This window comes from Myotis nattereri (genome assembly GCF_964212035.1).
Source record: "Myotis nattereri genome assembly, chromosome: 4".
Classification (NCBI taxonomy): Eukaryota; Metazoa; Chordata; class Mammalia; order Chiroptera; family Vespertilionidae; genus Myotis; species Myotis nattereri.
The window spans coordinates 63,465,001-63,485,039 of NC_138079.1; the positions used below are offsets into that span (position 1 = coordinate 63,465,001).

Below are 20,039 nucleotides of genomic sequence, written 5' to 3' on the forward strand. Positions count from 1 at the left end.
CTAGTAACAATTAGGAATAATAGAGTTCATATAAAAAGTAATATTTTTTAAATATTTTTTTAAAAAACATCATGTATGGAATTCATTGAATTCACTAGTTATACCTTTTAAACTTACAATAAAATTTTAAAAAATATATCTTTAAAATTTAAAAAATATATCTTAATTGTTGAAAGTATTACAGATGTTCCTTTCCCCCCTCATTGATCCCCTCCTTCCTACTCTTGCCTCTTCTCAGGCCTTCACCACACTATTTTCTGTGTCCATGGGTTATGCATATATGTATATTAGTTATAATGAAATTTAATAAATTAGAATACAACACTGGAAAATTCTGTCCTGGTATATGCTTGCTTTATTTTCTTATTATGAATATTCGGACTCTAGAAGATTTTTTTTATTATTTGAAATCAATTTATCTGTATAAGTGCAATGATCTTTTGAACTGTAGTCAGAATTTGTCGAATTTCAAGGGACAGAAACTTAAAGTAGCTTAAAAATGGTAAACCAATAAAAACAACAACAAACTACCACACATAAAAAAATCCACTTTAAAGGAAAGAGTCTTAGAAAGGGCTTTGGCAGCTTCTCTAGTAGGTGTTCAGGGACTTTCACTCTTTTCAGGCATTGATGTGACTTAGCTCCCAGCCAAAGGGCTGGTTTCTTTTTGGTCACGTATGCACTTTGGATCTTGGACGTCACCTTACAATAGAAGTCTCCTCCTGACTTGGGTGGATAGGGAGAAAAAGGGGTTGTCATTTTCAAGGAAGGATGTGGGACTGGCCATAGATGTATTAATGGCATTGACTCTTGGGGACTTTTTTGAAATGTATTTCTGCAGGAAGGATGCTAAGTAGCAATGTTTATGGGTAAATACAGTATTCTATGACAAAACGATTATAGTAACTAACAGTAGGGGAAGGTATTCCTGAGGACATTAAAAGTTATGTGTGATTAGTATTATTGAAGTGATTTATTAATTGCTAAATAAAAAAAATATCCCTAGTGTAATATAGAGTGAGTTAAAACTTCTGTAGCGATTTATATTAACTGAGGCAAAAAAATTTATTTGTTTCTTAATGAATATTAAACAAATTTTAAAATCTTATATAATAAAGAGCTAATATGCTAATTAGACCAAACAGCAGAACGACCATCCAGATGACCTTCCGGACAAAGCCAGGGCTGCGAGGGCCGGCCCTTTGCATGAATTCTGTGCACCAGGCCTCTAGTTAAAATATAATAGAATAAAAAAATCACATAGCATTCTTTATATAGTAAGGGGATGAATTATTTCATGAATTCTTATCTCAGTTATATATTTAAAACTTTGTATGATTATTTACTGGTTAATGAAATAAAATGTATTATCCAAATATATTAATCCTGTGGGTCATTCGTGGCTTAAAAGTGAGAAAACCCACTACTTTAGGGGCTAATGTTATTTTTTTTTCTGATTCCTTCAGATAGAACTGAATTAATAGGTTTGCTCTTATCCCCCTTATTCCAGAGTGGGAACCTCTTTCCATTGAGCAGTGAGAGGGGTAGGGAGATGCCCTAGTGATTGCGTTATTTTATAATCAAGAAATTATGTCATAAAGTTAAACAAGTGATCTAGGGCAACATTTTGTGAATAACTTGAACAGTTATTAATAGCACCATGTGCGTGAACAGCTAGTGGAGCATGGTTAGAGATTCATGCTCTGTAAAAGAATGATGGGCAGCTCCCTAGGAGAAGTGAGTGGTGGTTCTAGTACTTGGAAGCACTGGAATTTGTTGGTAAGAGACATGTTAGTCTGCTAGAAAGGTTTGTTTCCTTTTCCACTAGCTGGATGTAGTGACTGTGCCTCAGAATTAGAGTGGTGACGAGAAAATCAAGGGATTTCTTCTGTTGTTCTACCTGGGCATGGTTTAGGGGTCTGAGGTCTCATCTCTGCAAAAACCCTGACTTTTTCTCTGCTTTTGGCTCTGAGCTGGAGATATTCTCCAATAGGGAATGTTTTTCTGATCCTAACCACAGGGAATACTCAGATAGGTGCTGAGTCTAAACAGAGTGGCCGCAGAGGAGAGCCTCTGGTCTTGGAAATTCTCACCGTAAGATCTATTTTGGGGAGAGGATTCATTTGGAGGACTCTCCTTGGAAAGAGAGCAAAAATTCATAAATATTTTGAAAAGTTTATTCCATAAATGTATGTAATTGGCAAGAAATACTTGTTTGATTTACATAAAAATTAAAGATATACTTAAAATTTTTATTTACATAGTTATGTATTCATATTATCTATCTGTAAATATTTTCTGAATAGTTTTAGTAAAGTAACCACAAAAAGTTTTGGTTCATAATTATCTCCTAGACTTGTCCTACATCAAGTCTTAATTTCTGTGCTTTGATTTTCAAGTCTTTCACAGCCTAAAATTGCCCTATTTATACAGACATATTTTATTCATTTCCTCAAAATTTGCTCTCTTTGAGCTTATTTCTTTGCTTACCTAGGTGCAATTGCTTATTATTTCTATGTTTTCACTTAGTAGTCGAAATCACCAGCCCATGGGCTTTATGTCAAGGACTCTGCTGAATACTGAGTTCCCAGTGTTTATCACAATTCTCAGTGATAATCAGTTAATAATATTCATTGAATGAAAGGAAGGAAGAAAGACAGTGGGGGGTGAGGGCATGTGTTGGGGGATGGGAGTGGCCAGGGAGAGGTCTATGGGGGAAAAAGGAGACATATATAATACTTTCAACAATAAAGAATTTAAATTAAGGAAGGGAGGGAGGGAGGGAGGGAGGGAAGGAAGGAAGGAAGGAAGGAGGGAGGGAGGGAGGGAAGGAAGGAAGGAAGGAAGGGAAGAAAGGAAGGAAGGAAGGAAGGAAGGAAGGAAGGAAGGAAGGAAGGAAGGGGAAAGAGAGGGAGGAACTATTGTCTATTTTGTCTTTCTATTTACCTTTCTAGACTTGTCTCATCTTTTAAGGTCTGTTTTCTCCACAGAGTGTCCCTTGACTTCCCTTGTCTTTGTCGATATCTCAAACATAGACCTCAAAATTTAACATTTATAAAATTTCTTATTTTCTTGGTGATACAGTTTTATGCACACTGTTGTTCCAATTTGGTGTAAGCTGCTTGAACATGAGAAGGATCATATATCTGTACAGTTTTACAAATAAAATGTACATTATCCTTCACTCACCAGTTACTGCAGTGCATGCCTCCTTCAGAGTGGCCTCTATACAAAGTATTGGCAAATAGCATAGAGCTAAGCACATAGTGTATGTTCAACAAACTTTTGATTAGCCATAAAATGAGTGAAATAGCATAAAATAGTGGTGGCTCTGTTTGCACACAGAGAAGATAAAACTCTTTTATTATCTCTCTTATAACTGTCTTCAATGATTTCTCCAGGGAAAGAAACCGAAAAGGCCAAGGAGCGTTACGACAAAGCCACAATGAAACTTCATGTGTTGCATAATCAGTATGTATTGGCATTGAAAGGGGCACAGCTTCATCAGAATCAGTATTATGACACCACCCTTCCTCTGCTTCTGGACTCCTTACAGACGATGCAAGAAGAAATGATAAAAGCACTGTAAGTTACATTTTGTATTTGACATAAAATCCTGTCATAAAATGATTTTAACATTAGTTGCTCTCCTACTTAAGGTTTTATGTAAAAGTTGTCTGTGTTTTGTGAGTTTTCTTATTGACCCAGACCCATGGGTGTTTCAGACCTGTTTTTCCTCGATTCTTCTTGATTTTCACTTCTGGTATCCCTTTAGTTTATGCTTCTCTCCTAAACCTTCTAGCCAGCCCCAAGGATTTCCCTTCTCATTTTTTTATATGTTTTTGTTTTGCTCAAATTAAGTGGAAATTTATATGAAAAAAAATTCAATACTTAACAAGTATTAAGAAGTAGATATTTGTCTCTACAGGGTTGGGAATTTAAATTTTGAGCAACAGAAAAGACTGAAGGAAAGATTTTTTGAAGGTTTATTTGCTATATTCTTGTTGTATGAGATTAAAATCAACAAATATTTATGAGATTTCTAATGCCTGCAAAGCACATTGAATATAGAGATGAGTAGGCCACAGTGTTTGCCATCAAGGAGCTAACAGAATATTTTGGTTAAATGCACACATGTGTGCCGTCCATAGCGATTTAAGACAGTAGAAAAATGTAAGCCACCCTTTGGTAGACTTCATCTTTCTTATTAGCTGGGTTAGGTGATCCCTTATTTTCCCAAGAAGATAAAGTGTTTTTCGTCAACATAAATATGTATACTTTTAAGGTTGTTAATGAAAATAATGAAATCTCTACTTAAAACATTAAATGAATAAATTTAGTTACATCTACTTTAAATTACATATTGTTTATTCAGAAATATTTATGTTTCCTATTCTCCATTTAATGAATCAATATTTTTCAAACCTTTCACATGAATCTTCAATAATATTATTTTCATCATCACTAGGACATATTTTTAAGACATATAATGGTTTCCCACAGCATATTATCTTTACTTGCCAAGAAATTGTTTCAGATCTAGCATTTAAAAAATCCAACCATCATGATATCACTGAAATTGAAACCCATGTCACAAGTACTCATTCATATAATGTTAGGAGACTTCATGCCCCCCCTCCATTTGTCTTAAAGGTAAATATTAATGATTTCCACATCGTAACGACTTACAGTATTGCTTTATAAGGTATCTAGATAGACTTATTTACATTTGTATCATTCAGTACTTTAAATTATTATTAGTTCGTATCCTCAGGGATACTTACTAAATCCTTATTAAATTTCTCTGTCTCCCCATTTTAAAAAATTGTGTCTATCAGGTGATTTTTGTAATCATTCCAAACTAGCATTACTTGAAGCAGTTTAAGTCTAATTTTTCTTTGCCCAAACATTATTTTGCTATTTAAAATAAAATAACTGAGAGAATATTTCATAATAAGAAAAATTTGGTAATGATTTTGGAAAAGAAAAACAGAGAATACCTTATTTTATTTGGGAATATGCAGGATAAATTTGTCTGTCTATACTTAGCGAGGCCAGTAATGACCAATGCTATAGCATTCTCAAGTTGGAATCAGGTCTTTGCAACAGAATAGTTTTTCCTTTTGCATTTACTAGGTAATGCTAAAAAAATTATGACATTTTTGCTACTGAGTGGAGGCCAGGAGAAGATATCTAGATGTCATTGAAGTTAGAAGAGCAGAGGCCCAGGAGCAAGAGAAGACCCAAGCGGCAGGGCCTATGAGGAAGTTGCAGATACTAGAAAGACACATTAAAGAGACTGTTATGGACCCACAGCTCCATGTTGCGGAATCCAACATTTCTATGATAATGTTGAGAAACATAAAGCGGTCAACACTGACCTTACATTTAGACACCTCAAATACAGGTTGGAGAAGGTACATAAAACTACCATCTGTAAATATTGATATTACATTTCTTATTTGGTTATTCTGAATCCTTTTTGGTTCTATGTTTTCTTGATAAACTTTAAATTGTTGTAAAATTCTATTTTTGTTTTCAGAAAAGGCATATTTGATGAATACAGCCAGATAACTAGCCTTGTTACGGAGGAAATAGTGAATGTCCATAAAGAGATTCAAATGTCAGTTGAGCAGATAGACCCTAGCACAGAATACAATAATTTTATAGATGTTCACAGGTATGTATGATATTTTCATTCTTCTTTCAGTATTGATGGCAGTATTATTTTTTATATCATATAATATTTACCTAAATTGAAATAAGAGATATTGATGAGCTTGTTAGGACATTAGATATTTCAGATTAATTTGTCTCCTTTTAATTACTTTCAAAGTCCTTTCTCCAAGATTATAACTATTTATATAGTGATCTTTAAAAATTTTAGGGTTGTCACTAGTATATCATTTCTTAAGCCTGTACTTAATCCATGAAAATGTATTTTCTTTTTAACATTTCTATAGTAATAATACTCTGACTTTGTGTATTAAATTTTATACTGTACCAATTACTTCTCCATGCATTCATCATCTTATTTTATTCTCATTACCATTATGACAGGAATAAAACCACTTAATATCCGCATTCTATAAATGAGGAAATTAAGGCTGAAATTACATGACTAGATCTTTGCTGCCTGGGGTTTAATGTGATTTATTTTATTGATGTTTACTTTGTGAATGTAGTTTTTGATGAGAAAATATATTCTGCCTTTGGTGTGTAGTAAGATATATCATGATAGGCTATTCATATTAATCAAAATGATTTGGCATGCTTTACTAGAACATCAGCTGCTAAAGAGCAAGAAGTTGAGTTTGATACCTCCTTACTAGAAGAAAATGAAAATCTTCAGGCAAATGAGATTATGTGGAATAATTTAACAGCAGAAAGTTTGCAAGTAAAGTAAGTATTTGCAAAACCTGAACGCTTAAATATTACTATTTTTATTTATAGTTGTACATTCTGAGATTTAAAATCCCAAGTTTTATTTTTTGCAAGCAATGAAATGTAAATTAAAAAGAAACTATCCGGCTAGTGTTGCTTAGTGGTTGAGCATCAACCTGTGAACCAGAATGTTACTGTTCAATTCCCAGGCAAGGCACATGCCTGGGTTGTGAGCCCAATTCCCAGTGAGGGGTGTGCAGGAGGCAGCCAATCTATGATACTCTCTCATCATTGATGCTTCTGTCTCTCTCTCCTTTTTCCTTCCTCTCTGAAATCAATAAAAACATATTTTAAAAACAGTAATAAATAAACTGATTGTTATTTGGTCAGAATGAAATGTTTTGAGAAATATGTTAACTTTTACTCATTATTCACTAATTAGTTTTGGTAATTCCAAAAATTAAAATTCTGTGCAATGTATTCATTCAGTTATTGCTAATATCTTATATTGGAATAATACTTTATTCTTTTCAAAACTTATTTTTTTAAATCCATTTTTTCTCAAAATTCACTGGCAGAACTATTTTGGAAATGAAGACATACATGAGTGTTTTGTGATAAGAGACTTGTAGATGTCAGCAGCATTTAGTACAAAACTTAGACTTTTAATTGAGTTCCCTTTAAACAGGGATGTCTTCTATTAAAGGCTAGTAAAAGAGTTCTTTCTCCACTTTGTTGTTACTATTTCATAAAATTTTAAGGAGTTTTGAGAAATCTTAATGTGTTTTTTTAGTCCTTTCCAAATGTTAAAGCCTGATAATAGTACATTTTTGAATTTAGAAAATATAATTAAGCCATTCTACTCTTAAATATTTAATCTGTCTCTTGATTTTGTCAGGAGCAACACAAGGAAACATATCTATTAATAAGCACTATATGTACTTGTTTCTGTGCCAGAACTACAACTAGATTATGTACTCAATTGGTTTTTAATATTGGGCATGTTATATCATCTGACCTGTTGGAAGTTTATCTCAAAAGTGTCAGCCAAAAGTCTCCATCTAATACAATTAAACAGTCTCCTTTCTATGTTCAGTAACAGTGTTGTAGATAAAAGTAACTGAATGGGATTGAAGAAACTAACAATGCTTGTCACTTGTATAAGATGAAGGCTTAGTAATCATGGTGGACTGACTATTGCTGAGAGAAATGGAGGCATGGGGTACCTGCGTTGGAAGGTTTTTCCAGCAGCTATATTGGGATTCTTGAAGATGTGTCCCAAGTTTTGAAGCCCTTCCTAATAGTTTCACTTCGGTTTTAGATACATTGTTACAATGTCAGTTATCTGTAAACCAGTGGTTCTCACCCTGGGTGAATTTTGTCTTCAGGAGAAATTTGACAATAAATATCTGGAGACATTTTTGTTTATCAGGTGGGAAAGTGTTACTGGTATCTATGTAGTGGGTGGAAACCATGAATGCTGCTGAACATTCTTCAGTTACAGAACTGCCTCCTACAGCAAAGAATTATCTGGTGAAAATGTCTATAGTGTCAAGGTTGAGTAACTCTGCTCTAAACAATAGAGTTAAAAGATGGTAGGGTTTCTCAATTCTAGTGACAAATTCAATTTCTTAATTCCTGTGCTGCTTGGTGAAGGAATATGACATAAATTACTCCTGTTATTTTAACTATTACATTGCTCCCAAATAATTTATTCATCAAAAATATATTTATTGTGGACATATACAATAGTGTGGTAGGCCTGGGGGGTGGTGGTAGGCGTGGGGTGGAGGGGATCAGTGATGGAAAAAAATGGGACACCTATAATACTTTCAACAATAAAGATGAGTTAAATATGTGTGTGTGTGTGTGTATACATATACACTATACTTACTGTATATTTAAGTTTGCAAGGGTTAATCCTTTCAAGGATTTCATACTAAAACTAGAGGCCTGGTGCATGAGATTCGTGCACTGGGGGCAGGGAGGGTGTCCCTCAGCCCAACCTGTGTCCTTTCGCAGTCTGGGAGCCCTCGGAGGATGTCCAACTGACAGCTTAGGCCCGGAGGCTAAAAAGACTCCCACTACCACTGCTGCACTCGCCAGCCTTGAGCCCTGTGGGAGGGTACTGACCACCAGGGGGCAGACACTCAATGCAGGAGCTGCCCCCTGGTGGTCAGTGCGCATCATAGCAACTGGTCGTTCTGCCATTCAGTCGATTTGCATGTTAGGGTTTTATTATATAAGATGGATCAATTTATTTTAATAATCACCAAGAAAGAATGAGCATGGAAAATAATACAATAAATAGTAAATAATCATACCCTATGCCTTTTCTTTCCTGAGGCATTAATTTGTTAATTTTGTTGTTGATTGTGTTGAAATATTATGTCCAATAGAAATGAATGAAACAAGCAGATAGTTTGTGAAAAATAAATTCAAATGACCAGTAATTCTGTGACAATTAAATATATAGTATATATATATTTTTTAAAAAGAAGCTATTTCACCTACCAGATTGGCAAAGATTTAATAATTTAATAATACCTAGTGTTGTGTAGGTTATGGAGGAATAAGCTCTCATGAAGTCTTGGCAGAAATGAAAACTAGTGTAACCTATTTGGAGGATAATTTCATAATATATATCAAAATTTAACTTGCACATACACTTTGACTCAGGAATTCTACTTCTAGAACTTTAACCTACAAATATGAAAAGATATGTATGTCTGTAGCCATAATATGGTGGGTTGCCTTAGGTCTGAATCCTGACAGTATAGTTTATTATCTTTGTGAAACTGGACAGATTACTTAATTCCTTTATGCCTCATTTTCCTTAAATGTAAAATGGTAATAATGGCATCCAGCTCATAGTGTTAACATTCTATGAATAAATGTGGAATGAATGGAATATTCCTTGGCACATGGCACAGTTTATGTATTATTTTTTGTTTTATTACTATTTACATTAAGGACTATAAGCACAATGCTTAGGTTTTTCAGAGGCCTTTGGAAATATTCGATATCTGAAAATTTTTTGTTCATTCCATGATATGAAAAGAAAACTGTTACAAGGTATAATATATCACTTCATTAATTATTAAATTCAGATTACACAAAAACATTTCAAACAATTCGTAGGTTACATTTTCTCACTTTTAATATCTGCATATGAATGAGGGTATCTAAGAAATCACTTTTTAATATATATGATATTATTTGAATAGAGGCTAAGGACTAGAAAGATCTCAAACAGTCCTTTTATTTGAGCAAAACACTGTAAACACCCTAGTCATTAGTAAAGATTTGGTTAAATGAATTTTAGTATATCTATAATTTTCCCATTATGTAGGTTTTAAATAAAATAAGATAGGTTTATATGTATGCTTATATGGAAAGATATCTGAAGTATATGATAAAGAGCAAAATCAAGTTACAGAATAATATTTATGGTGTGAGCCTATTAATAAAAAATGGTACATATATGTATGTTTGTATATACATAGACTATATCTTGAAATGGAGGAGAATGGATGGGGTAAGTAGGGCAGCATGTTGGGGCAAATATTGATAGTAATGTTAAATAAATATGGTTTTATTTCTCATCTCTTTGAATTCTTTTGTTAGCATGACTATCTCCAGAATATTAGGTATTCATTTTTTCTTTCATTGTGTCAGTTCCTTTTACTAAGCCTTTGTTTCTGAGTCATATGGCTTTAAGTAGTTTTAGAGTAGAACTCTCCCAAAAGCTCTATTTGAAAATGCTAATATTTTATAGAATGTGCTTACCTGTATTCTACATTTTTCCTTTGCCCATTTAAGAGCTTAATGTGTTAATATCAAATAGTATTAAGAAAAACTTCAGGGACATTTCCCTTTTTGTTCTGCATTCCTTTATGTTTGTTTAAGAGGTCAATGACCACCCTGTCCATTGTGAAAGGTTATGTAAGTTTGGAAGTGAGAATCATTAATATTTGTGACTGCTGGAGAATTTTCCTATAAATAGGAGTCATACTGGCAGTCTCCCAGACTGCTGATTAGTAGTGACTATGAAACAGAGAATATTGGACCACATTTCTCTTGGACTCTTCACAATTCTTGGCTAGATGTCAGATGCTGTGAATGATTAATTGATATCTTTGTTGAGTGAGTGAATGAAGACTGTTTTATGGAGAGATTTCAGGGAGTTTCTGAATAATGGATCTCATGTCTGGCTTCATATTATGATTTCTTAGGGAGCTTTTAAAAATGCTGATACCTGGGACCGAACCCAAAGCAATTAAATTATATTTATTGATGGTAAGATTGGGCACTGGAGTTTTTGGTAAACTTTCCACATGATTTTAATGTGCATACAGAATTGAAAATCTCTGCCATAAGCCCACTCAAGTTGTAGAGGTGTGTATGTTACTCTCTGGGGGGAAGTCCCTGCAAAGTTTTAGAGGGCTTCGTGACCCAAAATGACTAAGGACTAATACTTGAATATCAGCCCATTTCTAATGAACTTACAGTCCTCATATCTTATAGAATTATTGGGGAGAACTAGCCTTTTTACAATAGACTAACTAGATGACACATTTTAAGTTTTTCTTTTCCTTAGGTTCTTCATTGTAACATACAATTTATTTTCATTATCAGAAACTTATTTATAAGTTTAATAATTTATGTTCTTGGTTTTTATTTATTGTATCATGTAGCGTTTTCTCAAATAAATGTAAGAGGCTCTGAGATTATTATACAACTAATATCTTTATCCAAAACAAGATTATATAGTTTTGCTGCCTGCCCTTTTTCAGACTTGATGAAAATCTAGTGATAGGAGAGTAAGTGACGTTATCGCATTCATCCATCTAAATATGTGCCACTCAGCATTTTGCTATACTTTTATTAATTACCTATCAATTATATTTATAAATGTTGCATACACACACACACACACGCGCGCGTGCGCACACACACACACACACACACACATATATATATATATATATATATATATATATATATATTGTCCCAAAAATGTATACACACTTTATTTTTTTTTTTTATTGCTTAAAGTATTACAAAGGGTATTACATATGTGTCCATTTTATCACCCCGCCCTAGACAGTCCCCTAGCCTCCCCTATCCCCCAGTGTCTTATGTCCATTGGTTATGCTTATATGCATGCATACAAGTCCTTTAGTTGATCTCTTACCCCCCTACCTCCTGCCCCCCAACCCTCCCCTGCCTTCCTGCTGCAGTTTGACAATCTGTTTGAGGCTGCTCTGCCTCTGTATCTATTATTGTTCAAAAGTTTATAATGGTCTCTATTATCCATGAATGAGTGAGATCATGTGGTATTTTTCCTTCATTGACTGGCTTATTTCACTTAGCATAATGCTCTCCAGTTCCATCCATGACGTTGCAAATGGTAAGAGTTCCTTCCTTTTTACAGCAGCATAGTATTCCATCGTGTAGATGTACCACAGTTTTCTAATCCATTCATCTACTGATGGGCACGTAGGCTGTTTCCAGATCTTAGCTATGGTGAATTGTGCTGCTATGAACATAGGGGTGCATATATCCTTTCTGATTGGTGTTTCTGGTTTCTTGGGATATATTCCTAGAAGTGGGATCACAGGGTCAAATGGGAGTTCCATTTTCAGTTTTTTAAGGAAACTCCATACTGTCTTCCATAGTGGCTGCACCAGTCTGCATTCCCACCAGCAGTGCACAAGTGATCCTTTTTCTCCACATCCTCTCCAGCACTTGTCGTTTGTTGATTCCAAAAATGTATACACACTTTAAAAAAAAACATATATATGTATATATATATGTATATACATATATATATATATTGATTGATTGCAGAGAGGAAGGGAGAGGGAGAGAGAGTTAGAAACATCAATGATGAGAGAGAATCATTGATCAGCCACCTCCTGCACGCTCCACACTGGGGATTGAGCTTGCATCCCCAGCATATGCCCTGACTGGGAATTGAACCATGACCTCCTGGTTGGTAGGTCGACTCTCAACCACCGAGCCACCCCAGCTGGGCTACACACTTTTTTATTGAAACATATCCATGCTCATTCATTTGTCTGTGGTCCACGGGTAATCTGCTACAATGGCAAAGTTGAGCAGTTGTGACAGAGACAATGTGTGGTATTCTCATTACTTCCCACTGCTACTTGGTGCAGTACAGATTATAGTTGACACAGTTATAACTCAACAGCATTTTGAGTGCCACACATACTGCTGCCCAAGATCATTTTATTTACTTTTTAATATTAGTCCATGCCTATTAAGTCAAAACAAGGAAATAAAATGGATTTTGAGTGTCATACTTCTAAGTCACAGTGGAGTGTGGATTATTTTGTTATTGAATTAGATGGTAAAGCATTGTGTTTATTTTGCAGTGACACCCTGGCTGTGCTAAAATAATGCAGTATATACTTACATTACCAAATACACATGCTGTTCAATATTACCAGCTCAGAGAACAGTGCTAGTCAGAAAACTGAGAGGATTTAAAATGGAATACCTCATTACAGCAGACTTTCTTCAGAAAAATATAATATGTAAATGAGAATGCAAACAAAATAAGTTTCTGGGTGGCTCATTTCTTAGCCAAGTAAGCAAAGCCATTTACCAATGATGAATTAATTAAGTAGTGTTTCATTATAGTAACTGAAGAAATATGTCCAATGAAAATAAACATGTTATAACAATTAGTGTTTTTTTAAATATATTTTATTGATTTTTTACAGAGAGGAAGGGAGAGGGATAGGGAGTTAGAAACATCGATGAGAGAGAAACATTGATCAGCTGCCTCCTGCACACTCCCCACTGGGGATGTGCCCGCAACCAACGTACATGCCCTTGACTGGAATCGAACCCGGGACCCTTGAGTCCGCGGGCCGACACTCTATCCACTGAGCCAAACCGGTCAGGGCACAATTAGTTTTTCAGTGAGAATATTTGCTTGAAGAGCTGAGACATTGAGAGCTACATCATTAGTTGGTTAAAAAAACAACTCAGATAATTTCATGTGCTTTCTTTCCCCTGACTCTTGATGAGTCAGCAGGTGTGATCAAAAAGTGCTCAGCTGTTGTTTATTTGAAGAGTCGAGGCCTAGTTTTAAGTGACTGAAGGCTTACTCTCTGTGAATAGCCTGAGTGGGTCAACTACAGATAAGAATATTTTCAAGGAATTAAGACAACACTAATCCAGTACAAACTGAAGTTGAATCTTTTAAGATGTGTAACAAATGATGGTGTTAAAAATATGTGTGGATCAGAAAGAGGCTTAGTTGAACAAATTTACAAAGCATATGGAAATGTTAAGAGTTTTAATCCTATGGTTAGTCATTATATTATCCATCACCAGGTACTTTGTGAAAAATATTTGAATCTAACCAGATGTTATTGAATCAGTCATGTCACCAATGACCTTCATTTGCTCTTGTGGACTTTACCATCATCCATTATATGAATTTTTGTTAGAAATTGAAACTGAATATCTTGACTTGCCCTATCACATAGGACTTTGATGATTTAGAAGCGGAAAGTTTTATTGGTGTTTTTTTTTGGTTTGTTTGTTTATTTTTAGTTCAGAGCCCAGATTGTAAGTGAGAATCATTAGTCACTACTAATCAACAGTCTGGGAGACTGCCAGTATGACTCCTATTTATAGAAAAATTCTCCAGCAGTCACAATATTTCTAAATAATCAAAATTTCCCTCAACTGTTGTTATTGGAAACTGAATTCTCAAAGTTTTGGATATTAGCTTGTGCTAAAGACTTGATAATTTTCCTATTGAACTCAACCTAAAATTACGAGGTAATATAGTGCTTATATGCAGAACATACATGCAGTAAAGTCATTTAGATGACAACTAATGTTATTTGAATCCCAGGAAATGTCAGGTTGTTTTATACTTCCTGTGCAGTCCAACATTTAAACATAAAGCAAGATCACCATTCTTATAAAATTTGTAGCTGATGAATTTTCTGAGTTCTAGCAGCATGTTTTGGAACTTGGTGCAAATATTTCAACATTTCAAAATCCACTTAATTGTGCAATTGAGGAGTTCCCACCTAACTTTATAAGTGATGAATGTTCAATATAGTGACATGCTAAAAAGCATGCAATATAATTTTATAAATGCCAGCTAAGCAGTAAATATATTCAATTGAAATCATATGCTCATGGATTTATAATGGTATTTGGCAACACTCATCTGTGTGAAAAGATATTTTCAAAGATCAAATACATAAAATCTCATTATATATCTGCTTTAGCAAGTGAACATTTGTAGCTGATTTTGATGTTAAGCACTAGCTTTGAATTTCAATAAAGGTAAACATTATCACACTAAAAATATTTCTATCTGCATAGTAGACTGTTATTATGCTAAGTTATACTCATTATTATTATATTTTGAATTCGTCAAAATATTTGTGAATATTTTTTCTCCTTTTTCTTATATTAATATCTATATAATATTCCTCGATTTTGTCTCTTGGTGGAAAAGCCTACAATATTTTACTCTCCAGACCTTTATAGAAACTGTTTGCTGACTGTTGTGGGAATGGCACCCATTTTATCTATTAAACTGTCTGATCAACTTTCTCAATTGGTGGCATGACAAACACTGCAATACTCTCATGTCTTAAGAAGGGCCTTGGTTTTATCAAGTCTGTTTTTGCCTGTTTTCACAGTCTTTGCCCAAGTTTTGTTTTTGGGTGAATTATATGAGGCTATGTTAGGGAATACTTTTTCAAAGAGTGGATTGGAAAGATTTGGAAATATGCAAAATATTAGAAGCAGATGCTATGTTAGGAAAGGTTGATTAAGGGAAACAAAGAGGTTACACAGAATGTAGGTGGATTTGTCAGATTGCAGGTGGCTATCTTTAACAAAAACTTTTGCATGGTTGCTTAGAAGTCACCTGTTTAATTTTGGGAAAAACTAATACATATTTGTGCAATGGTATAGAAGGTTATACATAAATTGCTGTGAGATTAATAAAAAAAGGTTTATTCCATTTATGCTGAAGTAATAAAGATGTCAGGAAATTACTTCAGGCAACTGTCACCCTTATTCCATTTGTTTTTTTTATTAACCCAAATATCACAATTAATGGGCCAGTATTGGAAACTTACAATTTTTTAGGAAGTTGGGTCTCTGTAAGAGTGCTGTAAGATATAGATGATGTTATCCAGTGGTTTGGGAATACAAAAAGTGTTGTATAAATACTGAAAACTTGTTATGATCCATAGTAATTATTTTAGGCTTTTTAATCTTTAAATACAGTCAAATCCTTAAAAATTAACTAATGCATGCAGATGATAAAAATCAGCAAAATCTTACAGGAGGGTATACAATGAAAATCAAGGTTCTCCCTCTTTTTTTTATAGACCCCATTTCTAGTTTCCAGTGTTAATTCATTAAAAAAATGTATGTATCTTTTCAGTATGTATATATAAGCACTACATGTATATAAATTGTCTACTTAAATGGGGTTATTCTGTGCATAGTTTTTGCCTTGTTCTCTTAACATTTATGAACTCTTAATAGGGTATAGTGTTTTACTGCTTTCATGTAACATGATTATTGAATTTATTTACTTATTGATGGACATTTAAATTATTCCTCAGTTTGTTAATATTGCCAGGGCTGGAAGCAGGTTTTGTGGAGACTGAAGCTTACACAATTTTTTTTTGAGGAGGGGGGGAACTAGAACAAATACCATACATAATTACAAATATAAAATTAAGTATAGACCCTTGGAAGGTATCTTGCAAGTCAGGTGCCTGAAGGTTATGTGTCATTAGCGTTATCGTAAGTTCACCTTTGCTTATTGAAATTACAAGTAGTGCTACAATAAACATCCCTGTGATTACATCTTTTTGCACTCATTGAAGCATATTATTTTGGATAAATTTTATGAGGTGAAATTAATAAAATGGACTCCCGATCACAGCATGTACCTGGGTTGCACTTTGGATCCCCCTGCCCCAGTTGGGAGGCAACCAATCTATATGTCTCTCTCACAATGATCTCTCTTTCTCTTTCTCTCTCTTTCTCTCTTTCTCTCCCTCTCCCTCTCCCTCTCTCTTCCCTGTTTCCACTCTCTAAAAATCAATGGAAAACATCCTCGGGTGAGGATTAACAAAAAAACAACAACAAAATGGTCTGCTTTTTACCATTCAATAAGATAGCCACTAGCCACATGAGTCTATTCAGCCCTTAAAATGAGGCAAATGCAACTGAGGGACTGAAATTTTACTTTACTTTAAATTAAATTACATTTGGCTACTGTTTTGGACATCACAACCTTAAATGTCTGAGTGTGTGTGAAGTGAATGTAATTAATGTATGGATTGATAATGAGGAAACTGTTCATTCTAGGTTGAAAACTTTAGCAGAGGAACTTATGCAGACACAGCAAATGCTATTAAACAAGGAGGAGGCTGTCCTGGAGCTAGAGAAAAGAATTGAGGAATCTTCTAAGACCTATGAAAAGAAGTCTGAGTAAGTAAACAAAAATAACTTAAAGGAAGGAAGTGTAATTGACAATATTTTACTAAATACTCCATTTACGTGTATTATGGATTTAAAATTTCTAGAAGCTGAAATTTCATTTTAAGTATAAAACTTAGAAACTTTCGAGGACTCTAGAAAAATAGTATGTGTTTGTTAATATAGTGTACATATTATATATCTTAATATTTTACATTTAAATACTTTTCTGAAAAATCCTGTTAAAAGTTGTCTTTATTTCCCCTCATCACTGGCCACAAGATTCATTGTGAATTCCTTGTTAAGAAAGTGACAGGCCAGTTATATGTAGAAATTGGCTTCTACTGTGTTAGAAGGAAGCAAACACATTAAAAAATAGCAGTCTGTTTCACCTATAAGAATCATATTGAGATTTGCAGTGCTGTTTTTGTGTCACCATTGTTTTTCTTGCTCATTTCTAGATCTGTAAATGTTTTTCCAAAACCTCTGATTTTACTTGTCTTGTTAAACTCTTGCTTTTAATTTTTGTGTTAATTATGTTTTCTACTGTTTTTTTTTTAAAAATATATTTTATTGATTTTTTACAGAGAGGAAGGGAGAGGGATAGAGAGTTAGAAACATCGATGAGAGAGAAACATCAACCAGCTGCCTCCTGCACACCCCCCACTGGGAATGTGCCCGCAACCAAGGCACATGCCCTTGACCGGAATCGAACCTGGGACCTTTCAGTCCGCAGGCCGACGCTCTATCCACTGAGCCAAACCGGTTAGGGCTATGTTTTCTACTATTTTAAGTAAATTTTGAAAAAAATTAAAAATTCTAATTCAACTTTGGCAATGATTTGCATCTCCAATAGGGATTAGTTTCTTTCATATGACTAGCCCAAGTAGAGTTCCTTCTGTTATACTCTCATATACTCAAGGAAATTGTGATGTGTAGGATTTCTCTCTTTGGCTATACTTGCTCTTACTTTCACAACTTTTCAAATATTTACTTTTCTCAAATCTCTGATCTCCTTTTCTCTCCCACTGAAGTCAAAGAATATCTCTCCTACATTGTAGAAAGAGTTAGAATCATCAGGTAGCAATTCTTATTTTCTGGGACTAGATATCCAAATCCACCACATTTGTTCCCATTCTCTTTCCTTCCATAGAAGAACTGCTCCTTGTTCTAAGTCTGTTTCTTGTGTCTGTCTCTTGTATCCCGTCATCTCTTACTTTTTAAAGAAAATTTGCATTATTTTATATATTATGTCCAACTTTTTCTCTCAACAGGATCCTATGTCACTTTTTAAATATGCCTGTCTTTTAAAAAAATGTTTTTATTGATTTTAGAGAGAGCAGAAGGGAGAAGGGGAGAGAGATAGAAACATCAGTGAGGAAGAAACATGAATCAGGTGCCTCCTGTACTCCCCATACTGGGGATGGAGCCAGGCTGTGCCCTGACCTCTGAATTGTACTGGTGACTTCTGGGTACATGGGATGATGCTCAACCATTTGAGGCCCACTGGTTAGGGCTTTGCTTTGGTCTTGATCCTAAAAATAATCTTCACCTCTCTGCCCACTCCAGATAACTCTTTCTAAATTTTCATAGTTCCTCTGTCGTTGCTTTCTGTTTTCTTAGTCAAACTTGTTCCAAGAGTAATTATGCACAAGCATTTTCTCAACTCCCACTTAGTCCTCAACCTGCATATATCTGGCTTCTGCCCATTACTATTGAAATAGGTATGTGTAAGATCACCAATGATCTCTACATTACTAAATTTAGCAACTGTTTTACTTGATCTTCTCACAGTATCTGACTTTATTGACTTTATGTTTCTTCTTTTCTTTCCTTTTTAAAAAAATGTATATATTGATTTCAGAGTGGAAGAGAGGGGGAGAGAGAGACAGAGAAACATCAATGATGAGAGAGAATCATTGATCGGCTGCCTCCTGCACGCCCCACACTCGGGATCAAGTCTGCAACCCGGGCATATGCCCTTGACCCAAATCGAATCTGGAACCCTTCAGTCCGCAGGCTGATGCTTTATCCATTGAGCCAAACCAGCTAGGGCTATGCTTCTTCTTTTCAATTGGCCTTTGGGACCCAATATGCCAGATCTTACTCCTCTCTTTCTGGCCACTCTTTCTTTATAAACCTGTTTTCCTCCACTCAGCCAGTCCATTTTGGAGTTACTAAAGGCATGGCCCTAGGTTATGCCACTCACCTTCCTGAACTCTATCTCTAGATGATCGCCTAAAGGTGACCCATATTTATTACTTCCAGATTTCTCATCTGAACTGTCTGGCCATGCAGTCATTTGCCTACTTGACAGGCCTACTTGGGTGTCTTAAAAATACCCTAAATTTTCTGTGTCCGAGGCTGAGTTAAAAATTTCAATCCAACCCAATTCAATCCAACCTAGTTCACTCTTAGTATTCCTTATTTCAGTGAATAAGGAATATTCACTGAATATTCACTGAATAAGCACCATCCATCCTATTATACAACTCAGCATGGTAGGAGCCTGCACCTTTCATTTATAGGATGGCTCTTATTACAGCTTGGTGTTAAATATCATATTGGAGTCACTGAGCCTTTCAGAGGTGAGAATAGAAATTTAAGTTACTCTGGTCATTCCTTTAATTTGAAAAATTTCAGTTTTGTATCACTAAGTCTTCTATTTGGATTATAAAAATAAAATCTATCAACCATTGCTAATATTACATTCAAAATAGAATTATCTTTTGCTTTTTTCTATTTGCAAATAAATTTCTTCCCATATATACAGAAGACAAAGCAGTTCTACTTTTTACAGCTTTTAAATGAACACATTGTAAATGACTCCTGTTTTAAAATTTATTGGTTATAAAGAAAGACAATAGGGTAGCTGACTTTCTCACCCGTATGCATGACCATATATTGTTGGAAGAGGCAATGTTCAAGTGTTATCTTAATGTAGAAGTTGTGGGTTTCTTTGTTTTTTGGTGTGCTTTCTAGACTCAAATCATTGACTTTGACTATCTACATAATCAGTGTGATCCATGTTCCTTCACCTATTTATATTTATCAGGAGATGAGAATGGGAGTAGAGGAGAGGGGCTTACATGTAAAGGGTGGTGGATATATGGGAAATAGCATTTCTTGAATTCTTACTCTGTTCT

The 20,039-nt window shown here is 34.6% G+C and overlaps 1 protein-coding gene across 1 annotated transcript in view; it reads left to right on the forward strand.

Annotated features, from left to right (window-relative positions):
- The window catches only part of FER (FER tyrosine kinase), a 295,282-nt gene that overhangs the window by 62,818 nt on the left and 212,425 nt on the right, over positions 1-20,039 (forward strand). The window contains exons 5-8 of the mRNA XM_081090052.1: positions 3,402-3,585; positions 5,543-5,680; positions 6,283-6,402; positions 16,783-16,905. Of these exons, the coding sequence (XP_080946178.1) occupies positions 3,402-3,585; positions 5,543-5,680; positions 6,283-6,402; positions 16,783-16,905 (565 nt within the window). The remainder of the gene's footprint in view (positions 1-3,401; positions 3,586-5,542; positions 5,681-6,282; positions 6,403-16,782; positions 16,906-20,039) is intronic.